The sequence below is a fragment of the Brachycentrus maculatus genome, unplaced genomic scaffold (genome assembly GCF_059751285.1).
Source record: "Brachycentrus maculatus isolate JH-2025_06_01 unplaced genomic scaffold, ASM5975128v1 h1tg000018l, whole genome shotgun sequence".
NCBI classification, from domain to species: domain Eukaryota; kingdom Metazoa; phylum Arthropoda; class Insecta; order Trichoptera; family Brachycentridae; genus Brachycentrus; species Brachycentrus maculatus.
Window position 1 is genome coordinate 1,222,707 of NW_028280772.1, and position 24,995 is coordinate 1,247,701.

Sequence of the window (24,995 nt, forward strand, 5' to 3'; positions counted from 1 at the left end):
TAACCATAGTAGTAGTCACTAATTCCAACGATTCCTCTTTATATCCAAACTTTCAAAAAGCTGATTTTACCATGACTCGGAACTTTCTGTATTCGAGGGATCGGAGGGTTATCGAAAAATATGACATCAATCAAGCAATATACATTTTTTATTTAGTGTTGCAAGAATCTATTAATATGTATGTGCGTATCCTATTTCTGTGCGTAGACTGAGCAGTTACCCAAAATGGTGTACTAGTGAATTAATTCAAATTATTAAAAATTAGAAACAATACAAGATATCAAATTCACTAGTGAATTTCGCACATTGAGAGCTCTTAAAATTGTCTCCTGCTATCGGTAACCTGTTTTCGCAACCACACTTCCCTTCTCTAATGTACCCGAATGATAAGCCTAGTAATAGTGTTGAACTTATTTGCAGATTTCTTATCTAAAAGTGTAAATCCAGCTAAGGAAAAGGTTCATTCCTTGCCTTCATCTTGAAATCCTTAATATATCCAAATGTACTATTGCCGACCTTGATATTATCAATCAAATCAAATATCTTGATAATATTATCTATTCCTGTCATTTTAGCGTTTTTCATGGCAGTGATAATTGAAAATCATTAACATGGCACGGATGAATGCAATAAGATACGTCTTTTAAATATTAACAAAAAATGTACGACTTTTGAGTTTATTAATGTAAATACAATTTTCGCCATGGACAGTTTCCTTTTCGTGCATGTGAAATTATTCAATCATTTAAGTATAAGTAATAACTAATGACAGGTTATAAGACTTATTCCCATCTCAATAAACTTCTTCTATGAATGTTGAAATATCTGGATGTTACTATCTCCTAAATGAAAAAAAATTAAGAGCATTTTTCATTATATATGTACAGTAAGACCCCCTCAACACGAGAGATATGTTCCGGCACAAAACTAAATAATTATGCCTCAACAAGTATTGTGATGATATTAAAAGTGAGGCGAGATGTATGCGTAGGGTGGGTTTATAATGGAAAATTTGAAATAAAACAACATTAAATTTTCACATTTTTTTATTAGATAAAAAATATAGACAATCTAAAATAAATTCAAACCGGTTTATACACAGAAATAGGACAATCGTTACACTGAATTATGGAAGAAGCTGTAAATGCTCGCGGCTTCATTGGCACTTGGGTTCACAATGAGGAATTCCTTTACCAAACAATTTGGGACTGAAGCGTCCACAACAACGGCAATGGGATTCCGGCAATGGGCAATATAAATATGGGCACATTTTATATTGTCATATGAAAAAAAAATTAACTCTCAATATTTGTAAAGAAATATACGAAAATTTGCTTCATAAGAATAAAAGCCGACAGTATTGGTGAGGTGGTCGGGCTTCTTCTTCTTCGCGTACCGGTCCCACATGGTGGAGTACAGCTCCTCCAGTTCCTGCGTGTACTTCTCGCAGTCAAACAGCGGACTCGGCACTCTCTGGGTCCAGACCTTGGCTCGAACCGCCTTCAAGCTGAAATCAAAAACCGACTTAGTGTTCCAATAGTGCGAGGACCCGCTGGAGTCCACATACGTAAATAATTGTCACTCACTATTCTTTATCGTTTCCCAACTTGAGAGCGATGTTCCGATAGTGCCAGTGGTCCGTGGCGATCAGTTCCGGGCAGCCGAGAGCATACAGCTGCGAGGCGACAACCCTAATAACACATTCGCAAACATCTCAGTGAGTCGTGTCGCAAACATAACTATGTAACGAGAGTGTCAGGTAGGTAGTAGGCAGTGGGTACCTGGAAGCGTGGGTCTCTCCGGCCAGGGCGACGACTGGGGTGCCGGCCCAGAGCAGGTCCATGCTGGAAACGCGGCCGTTGCACAGCGGAGTCTCGAGGCAGATGTCGGCCAGCTGCCCGCGCCGCACGTGCTCCTCCTTGGATGCCCAATCCGAGAATATTATGCGATCGGGGTGGAGTCCTGAGAAGGAAACGCGAACTTTAACACCGAGCGGCGTTTCCCTATTATTATAGTATTATGCGAGCGTCGATAGGAAGTTACCCAGTTCCTGGGCGGAGCGCCGAACGTTGATTTCACCGCAGGACGAGTAGCGTATTAGCCAGAGCACCGAACGGGGCACGCGGAGCAGGATGTGCACCCACATGGCCAGCGTGTTCGGATCGATGAAGCACAGCCGGCCGAAGTTGCAGAACACGACGCTGGAGCCTGGCAGATGGTACTGATTCCGGCCGGTAAACTGAATATGCTGCGGGACCTGCTCGCCACGGGCCGCCTTGTTGTCGATTTGCTTGATGGCCAGCCCATTCTGCACCCGCACTCCGTTGACCGAAGTCTGCGAAACAAATGGGTTATTTTTTATTTAATAGGTCGATTTAACGGTAATTGTGTGTTGAAATAAGATAAGAAGTAATTACCCGAGTCTCCCTATGCGCGACCATATGAAGCATGGCAGATATGGTGGGTGGATCGAGAGTTAGCACCTTGTGGGAGATGTGCACCGTAGTCTTATCCGCTCGGTACTCTCGGTGCACTTCCTTCACGGAAGCGTTATTCTTCACCAGAGGAGAGAGGTCGGCCCCGTTGATGACGGCTACGGTGTCACCGTTATCGGCTATGAGCAGCCTCTCGCGCAGGTGCGGGAACATGCGCTCGTGGTCGCCCACGAAGAAGGTGTACGGCATGTAGGCCAGCTTCTCCGAGTACTGGTCGGCCATCTCCTGGGGGCTGGTTACGGCGTCCGTGATGATGTAGTCCATATAGTCGGCCCCGCTCGTCCCCGGGTAGCCCAGCCACATCACCTGGATCGGTGCCGGACGCAGCGCGAAGATGCCGTTGCGCGCTCCTCCGGTATGGCCGTTCAGGTTCACCAAAATGTGGATTTTGTCGTTGTGGATCATATCGGCGGCCTTGCCGTCGCACGGGATCGCGGAGAGGTCCACGAAATTATCGCACTCTCGGACAACTTTAGCCCTGAAACTGGTTCCATCGTCGGGCAATAGAGCGTAACAGAAAATCTCAAACTTGGATCGGTCGTGCATGCCGGGGACGGATTGCATGAGATGGGATGTGGAGCAGTCTCGGAAGCAGGCGCTGACGTAGCCGATGCGGATCCTGCCCTCGAGCTCGCGGCTGAACTCGTACGGGGGCTTGTTCAGCATGCGCACCTTTCTCTCGCACAGGCTGGCGTGCCGAACCGCAATCAGCTTCCTCAACTCGTCGGGCAGGGGATACACCACGGAGGGGTGGGGGTGGACGGACGGCAGGCTGCCCATCTGCAGCTGCTCGGTCACGATGCTGACGACCTTCCCCATGCGGGCGTCGTAGTCGCTCCAGTCGCCGACATATTGCAAGCAGTAGGCGAGATCGCAATAGGCGTCGGGGAAGTCGGGCTTCAGCTCGAGAGCGGTCCGGTAGGATCGGATGGCTTCGGGCATATTCCCCCAGCCCTTGTGGACGCTGGCGAGGTTGCAGTGAGCGTCCGCAAGCGTCGGCTTCATTAAGATGGCGGTCGTGTAGCAATCGAATGCTTGGGTTGCGTTTCCCATCTCCTTCAGAATATTGCCCGCATTGACAAAGGCATCCGGGAACAACGGCTGAATTTTGGTCGCTTCCACCAAATGGGCCAGGGCTTCGGCCAACTTCCCTGCAAGTGGAGAGTAATTGTACAGATTGCTTCTTACAAAGCGGTATAAAATTAAGTCCAAATTGAAGTACATCAAATCTTAGGGGTTTTCTTTTAAAGAACTTTTACTCTGACAATTTTGAGTTTGGAGATATTCGGTTATGATTCTATTGCGCATAATGCTTTTAAATTGATCGGGATAAATATGGTCGAGGACCGACGACTTTGGACGAAGAAGAGGAAAAATACATATTACTTTTTAAACGCCCAAAAAAATACTCCATTTTATATCCGGGCAGAAAATAACGATCGATAGAAATATACGAAATACAAAATGTTGAGAAATAAATATCGCAATAAAAAAGTGTTCGGGTTGTTTGCAAAATGTGTGATGTATGAGTTTTTGTAGATATTTCACGCTGTGAAAATTCTCTTAAATTACTTATAAAACAATAAACATAAATCAGATTCTGTAACAAAATACACTCAAAATTCATTTTTAACCTTTGTATTTTCAGAATCTGAGGTATCACCGTGAAATGGGCGACATTTTACTTAACAGATTCAGGTTAAAGTGACTAATTGCAAAAACAGCATCAACAGAATTTCAAAAACAAATGAAAAATCGGATTTTAACAACATTAATAAGTCTAACATTTAACAAGTTTACTGTTAAAAATAACACTACGTCAATACAATGTAATATATATGTTAGAAATTTTAATTTTAATTTAGTTTACGAATCGAACTAAGAACCTGTCGAAAGATGAACGTAACTATCCGAGGATACGGCATCCCCTCGGGATTCACGGCACTCACTTCCGCAAAGAAAACGAGGGAGAAAATTCATTTTAATACCGCGACCCCTATTTGATTTGTTGTGGCTTTATGTGAAACTCTCTCGCGGACAAGTGATTCCTTATTAGCACCGATGGATAAAAAAGCAAAGAGAGAACTGACACGAGAGAGATAAAAACTGATCTACTCCTCGTATAGGCGAGGTCTCGTTCGGATAAGGAAGGCCGAAAGAGGAAGCACCCTGCCTCCTGACCGCTGATCGGTCCGGAAGCACTCCTCCGTGCCACCCTCGGGTGATATCACACCCATATTGCGAATATGCAATATGCAAATGTACAATAATTTGCAATTTGCCTAAGGTGACCCGTTAGGGTAGGTACGTTCGGGAAAGATTAGTGTAGAGTATGGAGTGTGTATCGGTGTCGGAAAGTAGTTCAGTTCGGTTGACCGACCTCGCCGCTGCAGCACGAGGGCCAGGCCGTTGTGCGCGACGGCGGAGGAAGGCGCGGGCATCACGCGCAGCGCCTCGAGGTAGAGGCGCGCGGCCTGCCCGAGGAGGCCCTGCTCGCGCTTGGTGGTGGCGAGCATGTGGAGCGAGCCGGGGTGCGCGGGGCACAGGCGCAGCGCCGCGTTGTAGCAGTCCTCCGCCTCCCCGAACTGCCCCTTCCGCCTGAGCGCGTTGCCGAGGTTGCAGTGCGCGTCCGGGAAGTCGGGCTGCAGCTCGATGGCGCGCCGGTACGCGGCGATGGCCGGGTCCGTGAGCCCCTCCCCGTAGTACGCGTTGCCCAGCCCGCAGTGCAGCGCCGCATTGTCGGGGTCGAAGTCTAGAGCCCTCAGGCAAAGGGACGACACCTTCCTGGAAACAACTCACCTATTGAGGACATATAGATATCTCAATATACAATAGATGGAGAAGAATTTAAATTAAGTTTTAAGAAAGCTTTCGATTTAACTTTTACTCGATAAGCACTACCGTTTCTGAAATTCCGCATCATTTTAAAATCAAATATTGGTGTATAAATCTGAGTTTTCTCCACTCGGGAGTTATTGTTACATTTTTTTACATATCGACATAGATGAAGAAGAATATGGCGTTTTTAATTTAAGTTTTACTTGATAAATACCAATATTTCTTAAATTTCGCACAAAGTTGACGAAAGAATATGGAGGTCTGGGTATTTACAGGGCTTGCGACCTCTCATAGGCTGGTTAGTTAGTATATCATAATATAATTTATGTATTTAATGTTAAATCAAACACTCGTTGTTTTGAGTCTACCAAGTTGTATTTTATTGTTAAGAAAAAAAGGCACATGAAAAAATCAATTGTTTCGCCTAGATATGGCATTTTCAATCGAATGTGAAGATTAAATGAACTTTATATAGCTATACGCTTCTAGGTACTCGGGTAATAGTTTTAACACGTGCAGTAATCATTTACGGGAGGGAGACAATAGTTCACGGGGCACGTAGGTACGTATACTTGTATTCATTTTCAGGGAAAGGAACAATTCATCGACAAGGTATTGTGAGACCATTAATGTTTTTATAGCTTAAGACAAATGTCGATGATACTATAATACTATAGTGTCATTTGACTCCAATGCGTGACTCGAGTGTTCAACGGGTAATGTGACATGTAGGTACATATGTATAATTAATTCTATTTATTTCCTGGGAAAGGAAGAATCTATTGACATGACAATTGTGAGAGAATTAATGTTTTAAAGCTAAAGAAAATTATTAGGTTATATTATAAAAGGTTTTTGTTATTTGACTCCAATACGCGACTTGAGTATTATCAAGAGATGTCAAAAAATGCAAACGTACAATTTAACTCAAGATCAAATTTTTAAAATAACTTGTAATAAAAAAACTGTGACTTTGTTCAAATTAATATTACCGATTTAGTGTCAGAATTATTTTTACTACGAACCTTGATCGTTAAAACATGATTACATAAACTTATTGAAATTACATTACGACCAAGATGATACTGCATCAATTTAGATGTGCGTTTTATGCACCGGTGGTTACGAATAAGTGACAAAAAAGGAATGAACAAAGAAAAGACATCATTAGGAAAACAAAATGGTCAGGGTTATAAATGACACGAAAATGTGACAAAACGCGAGTCAAAATCTATTATTCTTATTAGAATATAGTATTTCATATCTGTGGCTATTTATAAAGTTAGAAAAAGTGCATTTTGAAAAGAATCTATAAAGTTTTGACAGTAACATCAAAATGTCATTCATATGAAATATTTCGAAACAAAACGCATTATAAAAAAAAACTTAATTCAGATAGTGAAAGACAATATTTAAAAAAATGTCCATGTCAATATGTCGACAGTCCAGTCGGAAATTTCTCGTAATAATGGCGTACTGGAGAGACCTACCATAGATTAGTGATTAGAAATGAAGTCGCATTGAATTTTTAATATAAAAAAAGGGTATAAATTCATTAATGAGAAATTTATAAAGGCGGGATATTCGATAGCCCGCAACTTAATTTTCTTTAAAACCAAGTACCATTTAACCAAAATCACTGGTAAACGAGTGGAGGCTTCATAAAATGAAGGTTAGGAGTTTTAAAATATTGATAATTTTTTTTCAATAAATATCCAAAAAAATATCAAAGGTATTCTAAAAAAAAAAATTGGGCCGAAACACGTCTGGCCCCTCGCGCAACCGGTCGCTTACTGACTATGGTAACCACTGAATTAAAGTTACAACTAATAATTTACCTAAATCAATCCGACTAACCGTTCCACTAATTATGACTTGGCGCAACTCGCTAAAAAATTAATAGAGTTATATTCGTCTTAATTAAACTAAATGCAATATTTACTAAATGAAATATAATAAATTAATGAAAAATAACAAAGCTCTAGGTGAAGACGGGGTAAATAGAAGCTAATAGCTAATAAGAAGTTAATAGAAGCCATAAAAGTACTATCGGACAAATGTCCGGAACGAGGCAGGATACCTAGTGGCTGGCAAAATGCTGAGGTAAAAGTTTTATTTAAAAAAGGATACAGCGACAATCTAGAAAATTGTCGACCCGTTGGTTTGCTTTCTCATCTGTACAAGTTGCTAACAAAGATCATAACAAAACGCTCAACCCTAAAATGTTATACTCATCGACCTGTAGAACGAGCTGGCTCGAGCACATCCAGGCATTAAGACTGCTCATAGAGAAAACAACAAGTGAATAGCTTTTATTGATTATCAAACAGCGTTTGATTCAGTTGACAATTATCGAGGCACTCCGAAATGCAAGAATAGTTTCTGGATATGTACAATTGATCAATTTTATACATGATAATGTAACTATGACTGCTTAAATTGATGACGACACTAGAACTGAAATAATAAAAGTACAAAAAGGTGGGTGGGTTGTCGATAAGTGTGTACATAATCCTAATTTTAAAATTATTAATGAACCAATCAGCCTAATATCTTCACCACTGTTATATAATACTGTCATTGTACATCATTTCCCTTTATGTAAAAGCTTTCATGATGCATAATTGAGAAACAAAGAATTTTTAACCACATTTACATCTGCATATGCAAATTCTTAAAAACAGTTAATAATAATACACACATCTGTGTTTATATAAATCCCTGATAATACTTCAGTCACATATTGGAATCAAATAAAAATAACCTTTTATAATATTACCAACAAAGTCTTTAGCTTTAAATCATTAATTCTCTCACAATTGCAATCATCGTCAATAGATTCTTCCCTTCCCAGGAAATAAAAAGAATTAATTATACATATGAACCTACATGTCCCATTACCCGTTGAACACTCGAGTCACGCATTGGAGTCAAATGACACTATAGTATCATAGTATCATCAACATTTGTCATAAGCTATAAAAAAACATAAATGGTCTCACAATACCGTGTCTATGAATTGTTCCTTTCCCTGAAAATGAAAACAAGTATACGTACCTACATGCCCCGTTAACTATAGTCGTCTCCCTCCCGTAAATGATTGCTGCACATGTTAAAACTGTTAACCGAGTACCCAGAAGTGTATAGCTATATATGGACCGTCAGTCCGTTTAATCTTCAGATTCGTTTGAATATGCCATAACTAGGCGGAACAACTGTCACAAAAATTGACCTTTTAACAGTAAAATACAACTTAGTAGACTCAAAAAATCAGTGTTTGATTTAACATTCAATACATAAATTAAATCAAATCTACAAATCAATATCATCACATATACCAGCTTCATCTACGTAGAGATGTCAAAATATGCAAGCGTACAATTAACTCGAGTAAACATTTTAAAAATAAGTTGTAAAAAAAACCAGTGGCTTTGTTCAAATTAATATTATCAATTTAGTGTCAGAATTATTTTTACTATGAACCTTGATTGTTAAAACATGATTACATAAAATCATTGTAATTACATAACGACCAAGATGATACTGCATCAATTCAGATGTGCGATTTATGCACCGGTGGTTACGAATAAGTTACAAAAAAGGAATGAGCAAAGTAAATACATCATTAGGAAAACAAAATGGTCAGGGTTATAAATGACACGAAAATGTGACAAAACGCGAGACATATTATATTATTCTTATTAGAATATAGTATTTCATATCTGTGGCTATTATAAAGTTAGATAAAGTGCATTTGAAAAAGAATCCATAAAGAATCTATAAAGTTGTGACAATAACATCAAAATGTCATTCATATGAAATATTTCGAAAAAAAACGCATTTAAAAAAAAAAAAACGTAATTCATTAAAGTAAACTATTATTCTTATTAGAATATAGTATTTCATATCTGTGGCTATTATAAAGTTGGATAAAGTGCATTTTAAAAAGAATCCATAAAGAATCTATAAAGTTGTGACAATAACATCAAAATGTCATTCATATGAAATATTTCGAAAAAAAACGCATTTAAAAAAAAAAACGTAATTCAGACAGTGAAAGAGAATAAAAAAGCATTTACAATGAATGATCCATCTATCTACAAGGATCGAACATCGATAATCGATTTAGAAAATATGCATTTTTGACAATGTCATTGAGATGGAATATTTCGAACAAAACCGCATTACTTAATAAAAAAAAACTTAATTCAGCCAGTGAAAGACTATAAAATATTAAAAAAAAACCATTTACAATACTTGAACATCCTTGGGGTCCATGTTAGTATCAACTTTGAAATAGTCAACCGTGCAGTAGGAAATTTATCGTAGTAATGGCGTACTGGAGAGACCTGCCATAGATAAGTGATTAGAAATTAAGTCTTATTAAAAAAAAATTAAATTAAAATAAATATTAAATATTTTTTTAAAAGTAAAAAACAGAAAAGGGTATAAATTCATTACTGAGAAATCGATTAAGACGGCCCGCAACTTAATTTTCTTTAAATCCACGTAACATTTAACCAAAATCACTGGTAAACGAGTGGAGGCTTAAAAAAATGTTCTCATTTTTCAATAAATATCCACAAAAAAACAAACTCCAATATGTATTCTAAAAAAAAAATTCGTGTGTGCGGAGACACGTCTGGCCCCTCGCGCAGCCGGTCGCTTACTGATTATGGCAACCACTGAATTAAAATTATGACTTGGCATAACTCGCTAAACGCGCTAAAAAAAATGAATAGCATATGTCTTAATTAAACTAAATGGAATATTTACTATACAAATCATCCAAGCATATTCTCCTACAAGTGCCTCTGAAGATGAAGAAGTGGAGCAACTTTACGAAGATATTGCCAAAGCTAAAAAATCTGAAAAAGCAAAGCTAGTTATTATAACCGGTGACTTTAATATCAAATGACACTCTCCAGTTACTCGAAGAACGCAAAACTCTCGATAGGGATTCAAAACAGTATAGACTCTTGAACTAAATTATCAGGAATGAGATAAGAAAAGGCATTAGAAGATATAATAGAGAGCTCATGAAAGGAACGATGGGAAGTAATAAAAATATGAAAGTCGGAAAACAAAAAATACATACAGAACAAAAGATTTGCCAAAAGTTGAAATAAACGAAATAGAAAATTGCTCTAAAACAAATGAAACATGACAAAGCTTCAAGTGAAGATCTTTTAACAAGTGATATGCTTAAGCTGGGGGAAACCATAAAAGTATTATTAAACAAATGCTATTACAGAAAACAACAAGTGAATAGCTTTTCTTGTTAGCAAAGAGCGTTTGATTCAGTTGAAAAGTGGGCAATCGTCGAGGCACTCCAAAATGCAAGAATAGACTCTAGATATGTATGCAATCAATAAATTGTATATTTGATAATGCAACTTTGACTGTTTTAATTGATGAAAACACTAAAATTTAAAAAAATAAATATACAAAAAGGTGTGCGACCATGCGACACAATTTCACCAAAGCTATTCACTTTAGCCCTGGAAGATGTATTTATAACCCTCAACTGGGATAGCGAGGGGCTGAAGATAGATGGCACATATCTGAATCACCTCGACTGCTTGACAGCTGATGATATATTAGCTATAAATGAAAGCATCGATTAACTAAGCCTAATGATAAATTAAGAATCGCACGAGGCCTCTAGAATAAATAATAATTAAATACGAACTTCCGAATACCAGATCATCTCTGTCAATAATGAAATCCTACAAATAGTAGACGAGTACATATATCTTGGACAAAAGATAAAACTGGGCAAGAAGAACCAAACGGCGGAGCTGTCGAGAAGAATAGGGCCGAGTAGGGCGGCTTTCGGAAAACTCAAACAGATTCTGCAAAATAAGGAGATTCCGACTTGTCTAAAAAGGAAAGTGTACGAATCCTGCATACTGCCAGTGAACACATATGCATATGCACTAGAGACTATAGAGAATGCGGAGAAGCTCGAGTGCACACTGCGATCCGCGGAAAGATCCACGCTTCCCAATAATTCTACGATGGAGACCTCGGGAGAACAAATGAGCAAGACCCCAAAAGAGATGGTGGGGGGTAAAAACTGGCTGCAAGCAGCAACCGACCGGAGGAAAGAAGGGGAAGAGGCCTATATCCAGCAGTGGAGGTCAGAGGGCTCATTAAGAAGAAGAAGAAAGATAACGCGCTAGCCGTTTGGATTTGACATCTTGGTCGTTCGCGGTAGAATTGCACTCGGTTGAGGTTCCGACGGATTAAACCTCATTTGAACGTCTATGACAAACTAACCGACTAGCCGTGGGCAGAGAGAGAAGAACGCCACACCACTCTGTCTTTGCGCGCATTTTTCACCCCTTCCACATTCGTACATCATGCAAAACCGGTGTTTTAAGAAAAAAAAGTTACCTTCATTAAGAGGAAATTATATTGCGACTCGACGAATACTGGACCATAATCGGCCGCTGTAATTGCAAAATTTTTGAATTTGTCTAAAATTCCATCGAAAATTCGTTCCACGAGCAAGTTCTTTGTGAACTTAAATTTTTATTTATTTCTTAGTCGCACTCTGATTTAGACGAGTCCACCGAGGCTTGCAGGGTCAAATTGGCTGCTGGCTTCTTGACAAACCTTTCCGAGTTTGTCTGTTTCTTCCTCTTCTTCAACACCTGCCGGAAACAACGGGCAAGAGAGCTCCCCAATCTCTCTCCGTTTGAGCAGGATGTCCTCGGTGGCAGCAGTTGAGATTGGTTGATTCCATTGCTCCTCCTCGTTGTCAGATACATTATATACCTATAATTACAAGAATACACTGTACTTATACCTATAATTTCTTCACTTCATACCATTCCCAGTGCAGTGAGTACAGTGAGTACAGTGAGCACGCAGAAACTATTATACAGATAAACAATGTATTGTAAAAATATGCACAAATGTAACTTTTCTGAGGTATAGCCATCACCTTGAAATAAAGAAAATGTCCACCAAATGTTTCTCAGATATCAACCACCACCGATAAGTGCCATCGCCAATATAATGTCATGCATAGAATGACTAATTAAGTACAAAAATTCCCATTCAGCACTTAGCTCAAAATAATTAAACCTAGGTTTGAGTCACGGTATTATCACTTCTAGGAACAATTAATAGATACTTATGAACCTAGAAAGTCCAAAATTTCTTCACTTGTACACAAATTTACGTCAAAATTAGAGTTTCATTCGTGTAAAGTATACATGTAGCTTTGCGTTTAAAGCATAAAATTGGAAAATGTGTTGGAATAAACGTAATCAATATCTTAGTTCTATTTTTTACGGGTTCGGCTATTTGCATCAATTTTGTGGAAAGAAGATGGGATTTAAAAAAATATTAACGCAAAAAAAAAATAAAATCTCAAAGCTGAAATACATTAAAATCCATCCATTCGCAAGAAGAGTACAGGCATGTTGATTGATTTTTGAATGATTGTTCCGAAGATTGAAATTGGTCATTTGGAAAATTCAGTTTATATCTTTCGTAGAGCTTGTTGTTGAGCAATTCATAAAAATGAAGTTGATTTTTCCACTAAACATTTCGTCTCAAGCGAGGGGCAGAATTGTTTTGCGATGCAACGATATAATATTTTATCTAATTGCGATTGAAAATCAGTACTCGACCAGTTATGAAATTCTTTTATCTTATTGCTGCGGTAACCCACGTCGATTTGCGATTTTTGCTAACGGTTTTTTCAAATATTACGTAAAATACTTTCTAAGACAAATTTAAATTAAAATATTTCAAACAATTATAAAACGATTCCACCGACAAATTTGTATCGCCTTCCCATTGCCGAGGATTATCAGCTATCTCAGTTAATAAGTCAATTAGATTCTTTTTTTGTTCAAACATAATATTTACCATTAGAAAAGTTCTTTTTTGTTCAAATATAATATTTATCGTTAGAAAAAGCACGCAATACCAACAAGATGAGAGCAACCGGCAATCCAACGCGTTTTGTAAACTGTCCGATTAAACTTCCTTTTATGTAAATTAACAGTTTGCGATATTTTTAAATCGGCAGTACATAGTATCATGTCTTTTTTTTAAATAAAATTTAAAGCGCTCACCTTTCCATTATAAATTGATTCGGCCGTTTCCGAACTCATTATGACGTATGAATACGTAAGAAAACTTATTCAAATCTTCATTTTTTCAATAATAACTCATATAATATGCATAAAACTCGTCGATGACAGCACAGACTAACTAAGATGACAGTCTGACGGAAGAGTAAAGAGATAATAATCATAAAGATCTGTGTAAAGACGATTGTAGCGCTTTCATGTAGCTCAAGTTCACATTAATAAAGCTGCCTGCTAAATTCCATACAAAATGCCATATGTGTACCAAACTACTAATAAATGGTAAGAGTTACATTTTTAAACCTTCAAGTCAAAAATATAAGCCATTTTGCTGGAACCAGAAGCCTGTACTGAAGGCAATAAGAGATGGCTAATCTTGTGTCGCCTGCACCTGCAACAGTTTGGCTATTCTCGGCTCGTGCCAGCTGCTACGTAAAGTCGCCAAATGACGTCCCTATTTTGTAAAATATAAACAAAAAATAATAAATAAAACGTCAAAGTTTAGGTCGAACATTCCTTTATTCATTTAAATAGTTACTATTTTTACAAAAACAGTTTTGACAAAAAAGTAGCAATTGTTACAATATATTTTGGGCTCCTAATTACGTCGGATGATACGGGGACGATATGAGATCACAATAATCAGTAATAGCATTTTTAACAGTAACTACTAGTAATCATTCATAATAACAGTATCGACTCGGACTTTTGTTTATCATTGGTATACATTAAGTAATTTGGATTCTCAAAAAAACAAAATTGGATCACTGTCCACTATCTTCTTTGTCAGTAAAAACTAGAGTTGGGTCATCATCAGACATGTCCTCATCAGAAGGTTTATTCTTTCGTATCTTTTTGGTTTTCTTTCTGTTGCTTCCTGTAGTATTTTTCTCGACATTTCTACCTCTCCTTTTCCCCGCTTTTCTCTTTTTTTACATACCGCAATCGCCGCTACATTCTGTACAAAGGATTGTATTAGACTCGTGAAGTGTTTAAAACAGCCAATATAATCAATTTGTTCATTCATCGTTTTCTTTTGGAAAATCCGCCTTCGAAAAACGTTATTTTCGTAAGTTGGCAATGAATGACGTCACAGGAACGATGGTCTTGTTTTAATATTGCTAAATTATTGGCGGCTCTATTTGATGATGTCTACGGTCCAACCTCCCTTCATATTTGTATAACACAAGTAGTAGCTTATAACACAAATAGGTAGTGTAGTGGTAAACAAACAATCCACACTTCTACTATTACAGCTCTATAAACCATATGATGTCATAAAACGTTAGATGACGGAAATTTGATGAAGGTATGCGAACGCACGTTTTTCGTTTTATAAAAATATCTAAAGTTTAAACCTTCATATAATATATCCCTTATTTCTCTACATAATACATTTCAATAAGAATGCTACCTGATTTTTCATATTAATTTATTAATGTAAGGGGTCATATCTTAACACAGAAGCGAAGTTTAACCGCCAAGCTTTTGCGATCTTGGCAAGTCCCATGAAGAGAGATAGGGTATCTTATTTGCTATTCATATGATTCAAGTTCGTACTACACCAACGATGACAATGTCACCATTTTCATCGGTATAAAAAAGTTTACTCTTAATTTAGTAAACAATTTACTGTTCTACCTGTCATTATGTACTAGTACTTGTATGCACGATACACATACGAGTCGAGGCTCCATAAAGTTTGATCGATACTATTTGAATGTACAGGAAGTAACATATTTCTTTATAAAACATTGTTTTTCTTTATAGATCCTTACGCTGTCAGGACTATGTACCAGCAAGAACTTGAGAGCGACGATATGTCGCAGCATAATGGGAATAAACTAATATAATTATCAGTTGAAATTGCACAGCACAAGAACAATACGTTGATAATTAATCCCATATATTACAAAATAAGTTTATGGCAGCACACTCGATTTGAAATAAAACACGGTAATCATATTGAGGATAACCCAAAGATCTTCTGAAACCTGCAGATTCATTCTATGCATACGAAACCATTGTAAAGCCTAGTTATACCAATTACTATCGGCAAAATGAAATCAGTTACTTGAGTAAGTTTAAACGATGATGTCTGCTTTCATCCTGGTTTAACATCTCACGAGGTGTGTAATGTCCGCCTCGGCTGTTTGATATATGCACAAATAATCGCATAGAAGAACTGAAAGGTTTAAACGTTGGAACTAGAATGAACAATTTGACTGTGTGTTGCCTTTTGTACGCTGTCGATGCTGTTCATCTTGTTGATAGCAAAGAAGACAAACGTGTGCAAGGTAAGTGTTTTTTCACCAACGAATGTTGTCAAATCCAAAATTATGGTTGTTGAAAAAGATTGTTGATTTTGTATTATTGGAATGTATCTTGAAAGCAGCATGATGGTTAGTTAAGTAAGTTTCCACTCTATATTACATATGGTCCCCTAACACAACAAATTGGATATTAATATTATGAAATGAACCCATGTTGCAAATTGTAACCGTTGAATGGAAATTCTAAAAATAGTTACCCATAACGATTCAAATAATCTCTTCATTTACAGTTTTAGCTCCATTGATTTTTCTTTAAAAAACTATATTTAGTGATATTAGATGTGCATTTCTCTCTTTAACAAATCAGCGCCAATGGTTCTCATTGCATCAACACTTTATCAGCTGTAGGAAACTATTTTATTTTCACCTTTATACCCACATCAAAATATATATGGATGGCAATTCCTTTGCCTCTCTAGACCACGTTTTGTCTTATCTTCTAGTTTTATGTATTTTGCCTGTTGAATATTTGTATGCCAACTTATATGTTCACTCTGTTGTCATTCACGCCAACCTCTTGGGTTTATGTAATACCTCCCAATAAGATTCAAACAATACAAAGTTGGGTTATAAACATGTTTCATTTTTAATTCTACTTTAAACAGTGTGCCCTTATTACTATCTGCATGTTCTTTTTCAAATCCTTATCCGCACCCGATGTTGCATAGGGTACTGCATCATACAAACGCAGCGTTATCTCGAAGGTGATCAACCCTTAGCTTCAGGTAACAGTACAGGGTAATACTGAATAAATATTAGAGTAAAGAAATCACTTATATTTATTTGACCCCCCCCCCCCCAGATCGAACCCGGAACCTCCAGTACGGTAGCTAAGCGCGCTGACCACTACATCACGGATGTAGACAAATATATATTAATTAATAAGTTTCGTTTTGTTTATTGAACAAAATATTAAACAAAACTATTAATACAGCGTAAAAGATATTTATTGCTGAATATTATATTTAAATAAATTGAATATCGGCCAAAATTTAATGTGAAAAAAGTTTAAAACCTCAACATTTTTTGTTCAAAAGTCAATTAATACACTAAGGATGGGAAGGGTATTTTAACATTCTACGCATTTCAAAGTCAGATATGAAGGAATAACATATGGAAGGAATTAATGTTTTGACATGAATATTATGTGTATCAATCTCTTTGTTGAGGTCTTAATGTGCATACTTATCAATTCCCGTCGCCAGCGAACACCCTTCCTTAGTGTGTTAAGAAAAAAGTACATTCCGATGCCAGAAACGAGTGCAAGAAATTTTATACCATGGAAGCATGTTCTCGAGGGACAGAAAAGCGGATAAAAGTATTGAGAAAAGGGTGAATGCAGTGAATAGAATAAATGATGTGTTGAATGAAGTGATTGCAAATAAAAATATGACCTCTAAAGCCAAACTGGCGGTTCACAATGGAGTACTAGTACCGACACTCGTGTATGGAAGCGAAACGTGGAATTAGCAAAAGAAGAATGAAAGCAGAGTGAAAAGCGCCCTCTCAGACAAATGTGCGGGAAGTCGTTGAATGACAATTAAAAATGAAGATGTAAGAAAACAATAAAGGCTGAACTAGATATAATTGAAATAGCTTAAGCTGGTATAGACGTGTGCTAGTGTGCTAGTGTGCTAGTGAGAGAATGATTGAGGAATTACATACATATATTTGGAAAATGTGAACGCGAGAGCAGAATGAACGGTCAATGAAGACTTGGCATCAACTTGAGATCAATCAGAACCTAAAAATCTAGCCAATTAAAAAGGCTGCGTTACCGGAGGGCATATATGGATTAGATGGAGTTTATTTCAGGACTTACGGGAGTGACATTACGTCTTCTCTGCCTGGAGTATGTCAAAATCTCCTAATAGTAGTAGTACCAGTAGTACGTAGGTACTAATATTTTCACTCCTAATCAAAAAAAGTGTATTTAAAAATGGTACCGATTTATTTTCACAATGTAAATAGCAAATGAGCTGCAGACGTAAAACAATTTGCCATAGGGCATGTGAAAACAACGGCTAAGCGATGTCAGATTTGATACCATGTATTTGTATTAACAAACACTTAAAGGTTATGAGAGCGCCCATACAGAAGGAAATCTTCGTCGGCCCTTCACCAGCAAAGGAAGCAGCGTGCAGAATGACAGTTTACAGGCCAAATTGCACCGTCGGATCATGATTTAGTACAGACTTACCAATAAACAGCAGTCCTTAAGTATGAGTGTCTTAGATTCTCAGTACTAAAATATTTATTCTGGATAGTTAAATCGAGTAGTCAATAAAATAGCCAAATTGTGTAAAGAGAAGGGAAATATTTGATAAGTATGTCACACCGTAACGTGTTACGTTTCGACGAAATGACTCCGGTCAGTCCTCACCTTTAGGGGGCATGTAAATCAGTGTGTACAATCCAGCACCATGTTCTAATAGCCAAAGTGACAGCGGCAGGAAAGTTAGTAACCCTACTGGGGACCCGGGCCCTATTAGGAAACTACCCGCACCGACTGGCCAACCTCCCGCGCTCTGTACTCACCCTTTGAACCTACGAAAAAGTCTATGGAGGAATGCCAAGCAAACCTAAGCTATTAAAACAACCCTATCAAACATTTCTTAATCCTAGAGGTACAGATAGACATGCTTTCTATTACTTTTATAAGCAATGTAAGTAAGTAATGTAGTTACACGTTTATCAAAACCTCTTTGTGAAAGTAAAGTAAAGTTAACCATCAAAGTGAAATAACTTTTGTCTCGCACCTTTTTGTTAGATATAATTGTTTTTGTGGAAATTAAAAAAGAAAACACGATGGGTGACACATTAAGGAGGCAGACTGGGGAGGGTTAGCGGACTCCCGAGGAATTGTAACTTTCGAGGCAAGACTTCTAGGGTCCTAAGGAACACCTGTTCGCGAAAACTAGAACAATCTTTTAAGGGTTTGACCTAAAACATGTTTATTTTTCTCTACAATACTATGGCTATAAATTTTAATTGATCGAATATTGAAAAACGGGACCAAATCGAGGATTTAATGTGCCCGGCACAAAAATCCACTATTTTCTTTAAAAAACCTAATATACGTTACGAAAATTTTTTGTTCAAAATGTGTCCATTGATTTCACCGGAATTAAATATTTTACGAAAAAAATAATACATTTAATTTTAAAAAGGTAGGTATTTGTTTTCGTCTGTTTGTATATATTAATTCTATCGGATTCTTAGGATCTTCAAAAAGAAGAATTCAATCTGACAGCCCCGGAAAAAAAATTGATATGGATAAATGTATATAGTCTTTGGAAAAATAGATCATTTACATAGATAAATGATTTAGTCTTTGGTTTGATCGCGAGCGCTGAAGCAGCAGTATTTTGGTTTGCAAACGAAAGGTAATTATAATTTGTAATATAATTCTGTAAACTGCGATTTAAGTATGGTATTATAAGTAAGGAATCGGTGCACAGTTCGTTTTATAATATGCCCGTTCTTTACCGAATGAGAACAAGTTGTAAAACTGTTTTCATGACAGATAATTCTACTTTGTTTTGTTTAAGTTAAAATGGTCAACTGCGTGAACCTGAACCATGTAGAGGGCGACTCGTGCAATGATCGATGTCAGTTATTTACTGACTTATTCGAAAAGACGAAAGAAATACTGGCAAGAAACTTCACCCTCAGCCTGCCCGAAGAGCAGCTAGTGGTAAAGACGAAATATGAGGGGGCGGCAATAACGAAGGTAGGTGATGGATTTTTCATTATTTTGTTGATAAAATCGCAACGAAGTATTGTCAATATTTATTTTACAATATACATACAAAAAGTAATTTGATGCGTAAATCATCAGTTCATAAAGAGTAAATGGCAAAATAATGTCAAGATGACGTCTCTTACGAACATCTTTCTGGTGTACGGACTTGGGAGGCAGGCGTTTTTATATAAATATATATATATATATATATATATATATATATATATATATATATATATATATATATATATATATATATATATATATATACATATATATTTTTTTTCTTCCATTTACAATATAATATAATTACAATTCCAAAAATATTATGTCCGCCTACGTAGTGTAATGGTCAGCACGCTCGGTTACCATTCTGGAGGTCCCGGGTTCGATTCCCAGGGGGGGGGGCCAAAAAATATAAGTGATTTTTTTCTCTCTAATATTTATTCAATATTACCCTGGACTGGTACCTGAAGCGGAGGGCTGACCACCTTTCCTTCACGTGTTATCGATCAAGATAAAAACTTTATATGATGCAGTTCCCTATGCACCATTGGGGTACAGATAAGGTTTTCATGATGATTTGATGATGTTAATACAAAAAGAGATCCCACAAAGGGTATACATTTTATTTTAGGTTATAATAAAGGGTACCTACTGAAAGAATACTATGGCTATCAAAAATATTAATAAATTAAAAGTGCTAATATAAACTACGAAAATTTGATTTGAACAGAAAACGAAAAAGGAAAATTAAAACAGTCAACAATAAGTATGTGCTACATACAAATATGAGTATATTCTTTGTGGAATGAATCAAACCGTTTTGGAGCTATGAAAAATGAGTGCCTTTGCGCGAGTCTGGCTCGCAGTTTAGTCGGCATATTTTTCATCGCAGTCACCGCAAGAAATTTCATAAATACCGCTTCTATCTAGTATGTTTACTTTTGATTTTGAGTTTCCGAGAATTTGACCCGAGTTTACAAGAATTTGAGTAGTCGTATATATAAATAAAACTCATTAGAGTGTTTAATTTTAATAAAATATTCTGGATTTTGTTAAATTTTCTGTTATAGAAGGAACGACGCAACAAAAGAAACATACCCTGGTGCCTAGAGTGCGGACAGCGGGGAAACTTAATTGCGTGTCCGGACTGTTCTGGATCCTACCACGAGGACTGCCCTTATACAGTTGGTAAATATAACATTATTATGGTTTCTGAACTTGAGATGAAACATCTACTTTTTTTTACATGAAAGAAGGTGGAAGACTGAGCATCCCAGGGCTCGAGTGATCTCTTTCTACACTTGTGTGTTGTTTGTATGTTTGGATCCCGTTCACACGAGGGAAGTAATTCAATAAATCATCCTCTTTTGCGTAAAATTGGCACTTTGTTTATGACCAGAATTAAAAAAATAAAATAAAAATACGACGCAGCCGATACTTGCTTTGTTAAAACAGTTTTGATTTTTTAATTGTTTTAAATTCTTTTGCATTGAACGATATAAAAAAAAAAAAATATAGTACAAAAGAAGATCCCACAAAGGCGTAGCCTGTGTGTGGGTTATTAATTATTAGTTCACGGGATATCCAAGTATTAGTTGGCTACTGTTCTCAAATGTGTTATAAGTAAATATTTCGTAAAAAAATGTTGAGAGAAAGGTTAGGATCATTATGTAAAAACACAGAATTCTACGTTTCATATTGTAGTGAATCAGTTAATGTTTGATAGTTAATTTTAAATATATTTTTATTTGTTGGTCCTCAATATATAGAATGGGCGAGTCTGAAGTTTTCCTCATCCGGACATTCCCATTCTTTGTCCAGACATATTTATAAGCAAGGGGTTTGGTGGTTTTTGCTAACCAAAGAGGGTGCTTGTTGGTGGTCGTTAATTTTTCACTAGTATATATCTTTTCCAAGGATGCAGAAATGTTTATATCTTTTGGAGAAAAATTCCCCTTAATTTTTTTTGAGTCATCACACTTTCTTTCGCCTTTGTGTTGAATTTCACAGTTACAGTTTTCATGGCGGGGTTTGAATAGATGTTTATAAAATTATTGTCACTCGTAATATCGCTGCAATCAAGTTTATTCAGTAATAACTTGACCGCAGATTTGGAGTTTTATTTTTTTTTTACTTTTGATAATCCTCGAATTTCTATTGTCGTTTCTAGTGACTTTTGTTCCATTTTATTTAGCATAGTTTTTAGATCTCTAACTTCTTTTTGGGTCTCTTTCAGTTTGGATTCATTCCATTTTTATTTCTCGCTTGTATCAGTCATCGATATTTTTTGAGAAGAATTCAATTGATTTTCTCATTTGGGTCAACTCATTTTTTAGAATTTTTTCATTTTGTTACTAATTTTTTTGATCAATTTTTCTTCATCCTTTTTAAATTCTAGAAATTTTTTGTCCATACACTCGAAAAATTTTGTTTCTGAAGATGCTCGGGTTGAGATTATTATTATTTATTTAAGTCAATTTTATTTTTAAACACTTTACAATTTAGCGGTATCTATTGGAAATTATTAAAAAACATTTACTCGATTGTGAGCTTGGCTAGCGCTTAAATCTATTACTATAGAGGCATCTGCAGAAATTTGATTCAGATTAAAAGTTGAATAATTGAAAAAAAACAGAAAATTAGAAGTAGGAACACACAACAGGGCTTTATATTAACACTCTTTTCAAGATTTCATGATCACTTTTAACTTGAATTGTTTTTGTCGGGAGTATTCGATTCACCGCTGTTATGACAGAAATGTTGATAGTAAATTTGTTTGTTCGTAATTGGCATTTGAGTTTCATTGCCGAACACTTGAAATGCGGACAGTTGTAAAGTGAGTATTTGTGTTTTGCGCGGTCGTCATGGAACCGTATTTTTCTATTCACAGTCGCAGATTCTTAAATTCTACAGAGTTATGAATTGACAAAGTTGACAGAGACAAATGTTTGCAGACGTACCCTGTCGGCAATGCAGCGAAGGCTGCCTGATACCGTTCGGAAGCATCGTGTGGTATGCAATGCCGTTCTACAGGTGGTGGCCAGCCTACTTACTGCCCCTGGAGCTCAAGCCTGCGGTGCTGGGAAGGCGGCCCTCCGAGCGCCACCAAGTGGTGATTTTCTTTCAGGAGGCGCTGTACGCTTGGGCTGACCCGAGGCTGATGTGCATTTTCACAAGAGGTAATAAAGATTGTCGAGACCGCATTAAGTGTAAAGTGCACAGTTGACTTGTAAAAATCGCTTAGTTCCATTTCTAAATTTAAACAATCAGAGTTTGAATCTCGATATAATATCTAAAAGTAGAATCAAATAGAAATTGTTCATACGGTAAGGTAGGTACACCAAAATTAGTTATCAACATTCGAATGGTAAATCAAACAAGAAATTATGCGATCCGGATGCTATTCCTAATTAATTTACTTTCATTATTTCAGAACATCATTTCTATCGGGTCAAGAAGCCGGCTGGCCGCCTGCTGCAGGCTTTCTATGAAGCCAGAAGACTGGAGAGGAAGACCGATGCTTTCGAAGATTGAACGCTTCTTCTCCGTCTTAATCCTCATTGCTGAGGGTTGTGACCCTTGCAGAAGCAATGACTCTTCTCCAGTTATCCCTTGACTGCGCTGCACGTAGCGCTCCAACCACTGAGGTGCCTGCTGCTGCCTTAATTTGATCGGTCCATCGTGTGGGGATCTTCCTCTCCCTCTCTTTCCCTCCAGGCTACCGATCGCAACTAGTCGTTCCAGGCTATCCTCGTTTCCACGTGCAACGTGTCCAAAGAACTGGAGAATCCGTCGGGTACAGATATCGGCCAGAGTCAACGCTTATTGTATAATAAATGTCCAGAATTTTTATTACTACCTATTAACTAATTAATTTAAATATATATAGTTTATTGATTTGTTAAAGTTTATTTAATTTTATTGATTTCTTGAAGGCTATTTTATTTAATTGGTTAAATATGTTAGTTGATAATAAATGTTCATGTAATGTTTAACTTCTTTATATCCTTGCCTATATAATTTTGTATCATTATTCCAGTTTTTTATTAATCCCTATTGTATAATAAAAGGTCCTGAAATTTTATTACTTAATATTAACTAAACCCATATAGTTAATAATAAGAAGGTTAATAATGAATTAGGGAACGCAAGTTAATTGATTTGTTGAAGTTTGATTTTTATTTTTTATTGCTCAAATAAGAAAGTCAATGATAAATTCCCGGGTCGGGGTGTGAATAATTATAATTATGTTAGTTCGTGAGCAAAAAATAACGATTTGTCTTATGAACTTTTAATTTTGTGGCTAATCCCTTTATTTTATTTCACATTATATGATTTAAAAACAGCAGATGGACTTGTCTGAATTTGCACAAAACACGACTCTTTTACTGGACTAACCTTACCGTACACGTAATAGATTTATTATTTTTATTCACTTAAATACAAAAAAATGTTAACAACAAAATACATTTTTCGGATAATTATTTATTTTTAATTTCATGAATTGATTCGGCAGACACTTTGTGGTAAAATCTATCAATTTTTAATTAATGTTTGACTTAGTAAATACCACTATTTCTTAAAATCTACTGTGACACGTGTTTCGATGCATTCCGCATCATTTTCAAACACCGTATGTGAAGCTAATTCTAAATTTTAGAGTTGGGTCCTCGGGACGTTGAAGGTTGAAGAGGGGGTAGTAGCTGTTTCTTATTTTTATTTATTAATTTAATTTTTATTTTTTTTTTTTATTTCTTATCAGTGGGAACATGGACAAAAGGGGGAGGCTTTAGTCATTGTCATATTGTTAATTATGGGTTTATTGTTATTTATATCCTTATGAATTTCTATTGTTTCAAAATGCTGCAGTTTATGGCTTTTCGTATTGATTATTTTTAGGATTTCTATGTTATTGTGGTTAAATTTGTGATCATTATCTATTAAATGGTTAGCGAATTCCGAAAAATCATTATTTCTCAAACATAATTCATGTTCCCTGATTCTTGTTTTGAATTTTCGGGAAGTCATACCAATATACGAACTTCCACAGTCGCAGTTTAATTTATATATGCCACTATTGTCCAATATATTTTCATCATTATTTTGTGTTTTAAAAATCTTAGTTAAATTATTTTTTGTGTAAAATGCTGGTTTTATATTATTTGGGAATTTTTTGGTAATTTTATGTGATGTTTTATTTATGTAAATGATTCTTTTCCAGTTGGTTTTTACTTTTTCATTATACGTATCGGCTGAGTAGAGAAATGTTTTTGTTAAATTCTGTTTATTTTTACGCGCCAATATCGCGTCTATTATATTTGGTTTAAAACCGTTATTGTAAGCAATTTGTTTAATTGTATTTATTTCTCTTTTGAACTTATTATCATTTAATGGGAATTGTAGTGCTCTATGGATCATGAATTTGAAGCTAGCTAGTTTATGATTAAGTGGATGGGCTGTACAAGAG

The 24,995-nt window shown here is 36.5% G+C and overlaps 2 protein-coding genes and 1 long non-coding RNA gene across 3 annotated transcripts in view; 2 read left to right on the plus strand and 1 right to left on the minus strand.

Moving 5' to 3' along the window:
- LOC148313148 (uncharacterized) overlaps nucleotides 1-16,580 on the plus strand; it is a 55,107-nt gene extending 38,527 nt beyond the window's left edge. The window contains exon 3 of the long non-coding RNA XR_015838290.1: nucleotides 15,215-16,580. This is a non-coding gene — a long non-coding RNA (uncharacterized LOC148313148). The remainder of the gene's footprint in view (nucleotides 1-15,214) is intronic.
- Nucleotides 1,094-13,865, minus strand: LOC148313149 (UDP-N-acetylglucosamine--peptide N-acetylglucosaminyltransferase 110 kDa subunit-like). Its single transcript, XM_088267601.1, has 8 exons — nucleotides 13,738-13,865; nucleotides 11,955-12,116; nucleotides 4,876-5,279; nucleotides 2,418-3,646; nucleotides 2,044-2,335; nucleotides 1,782-1,962; nucleotides 1,587-1,691; nucleotides 1,094-1,507 (listed from the first exon to the last, which is right to left on the minus strand). Coding segments are annotated over exons 1-8 (2,580 nt in total). The 5' UTR covers nucleotides 13,740-13,865; the 3' UTR covers nucleotides 1,094-1,302.
- A 2,213-nt stretch (nucleotides 16,581-18,793) lies between the features above and the next one.
- Nucleotides 18,794-23,523, plus strand: LOC148313150 (nuclear receptor binding SET domain protein-like). The gene is made up of 5 exons (XM_088267623.1): nucleotides 18,794-19,163; nucleotides 19,329-19,510; nucleotides 20,599-20,716; nucleotides 22,483-22,707; nucleotides 22,962-23,523. The coding sequence occupies exons 2-5, from the start codon at nucleotides 19,334-19,336 to the stop codon at nucleotides 23,060-23,062; spliced, it is 621 nt and encodes a 206-aa protein (XP_088123749.1). The 5' UTR covers nucleotides 18,794-19,163; nucleotides 19,329-19,333; the 3' UTR covers nucleotides 23,063-23,523.
- Nucleotides 23,524-24,995: the final 1,472 nt, after the last annotated feature.

Coding starts and splice junctions, on each gene's coding strand:
- LOC148313149 (XM_088267601.1), bottom strand. Junction 5,280..11,954: donor AAACAGACAAACTCGGAAAG/GTTTGTCAAGAA, acceptor AGTTGTTTCCAG/GAAGGTGTCGTCCCTTTGCC. Junction 1,508..1,586: donor TTGGGAAACGATAAAGAATA/GTGAGTGACAAT, acceptor TTTTGATTTCAG/CTTGAAGGCGGTTCGAGCCA.
- LOC148313150 (XM_088267623.1), top strand. CDS start 19,334: ATGGTCAACTGCGTGAACCTGAACCATGTAGAGGGCGACTCGTGCAAT. Junction 20,717..22,482: donor GGACTGCCCTTATACAGTTG/GTAAATATAACA, acceptor AAATGTTTGCAG/ACGTACCCTGTCGGCAATGC. Junction 22,708..22,961: donor GATGTGCATTTTCACAAGAG/GTAATAAAGATT, acceptor TCATTATTTCAG/AACATCATTTCTATCGGGTC.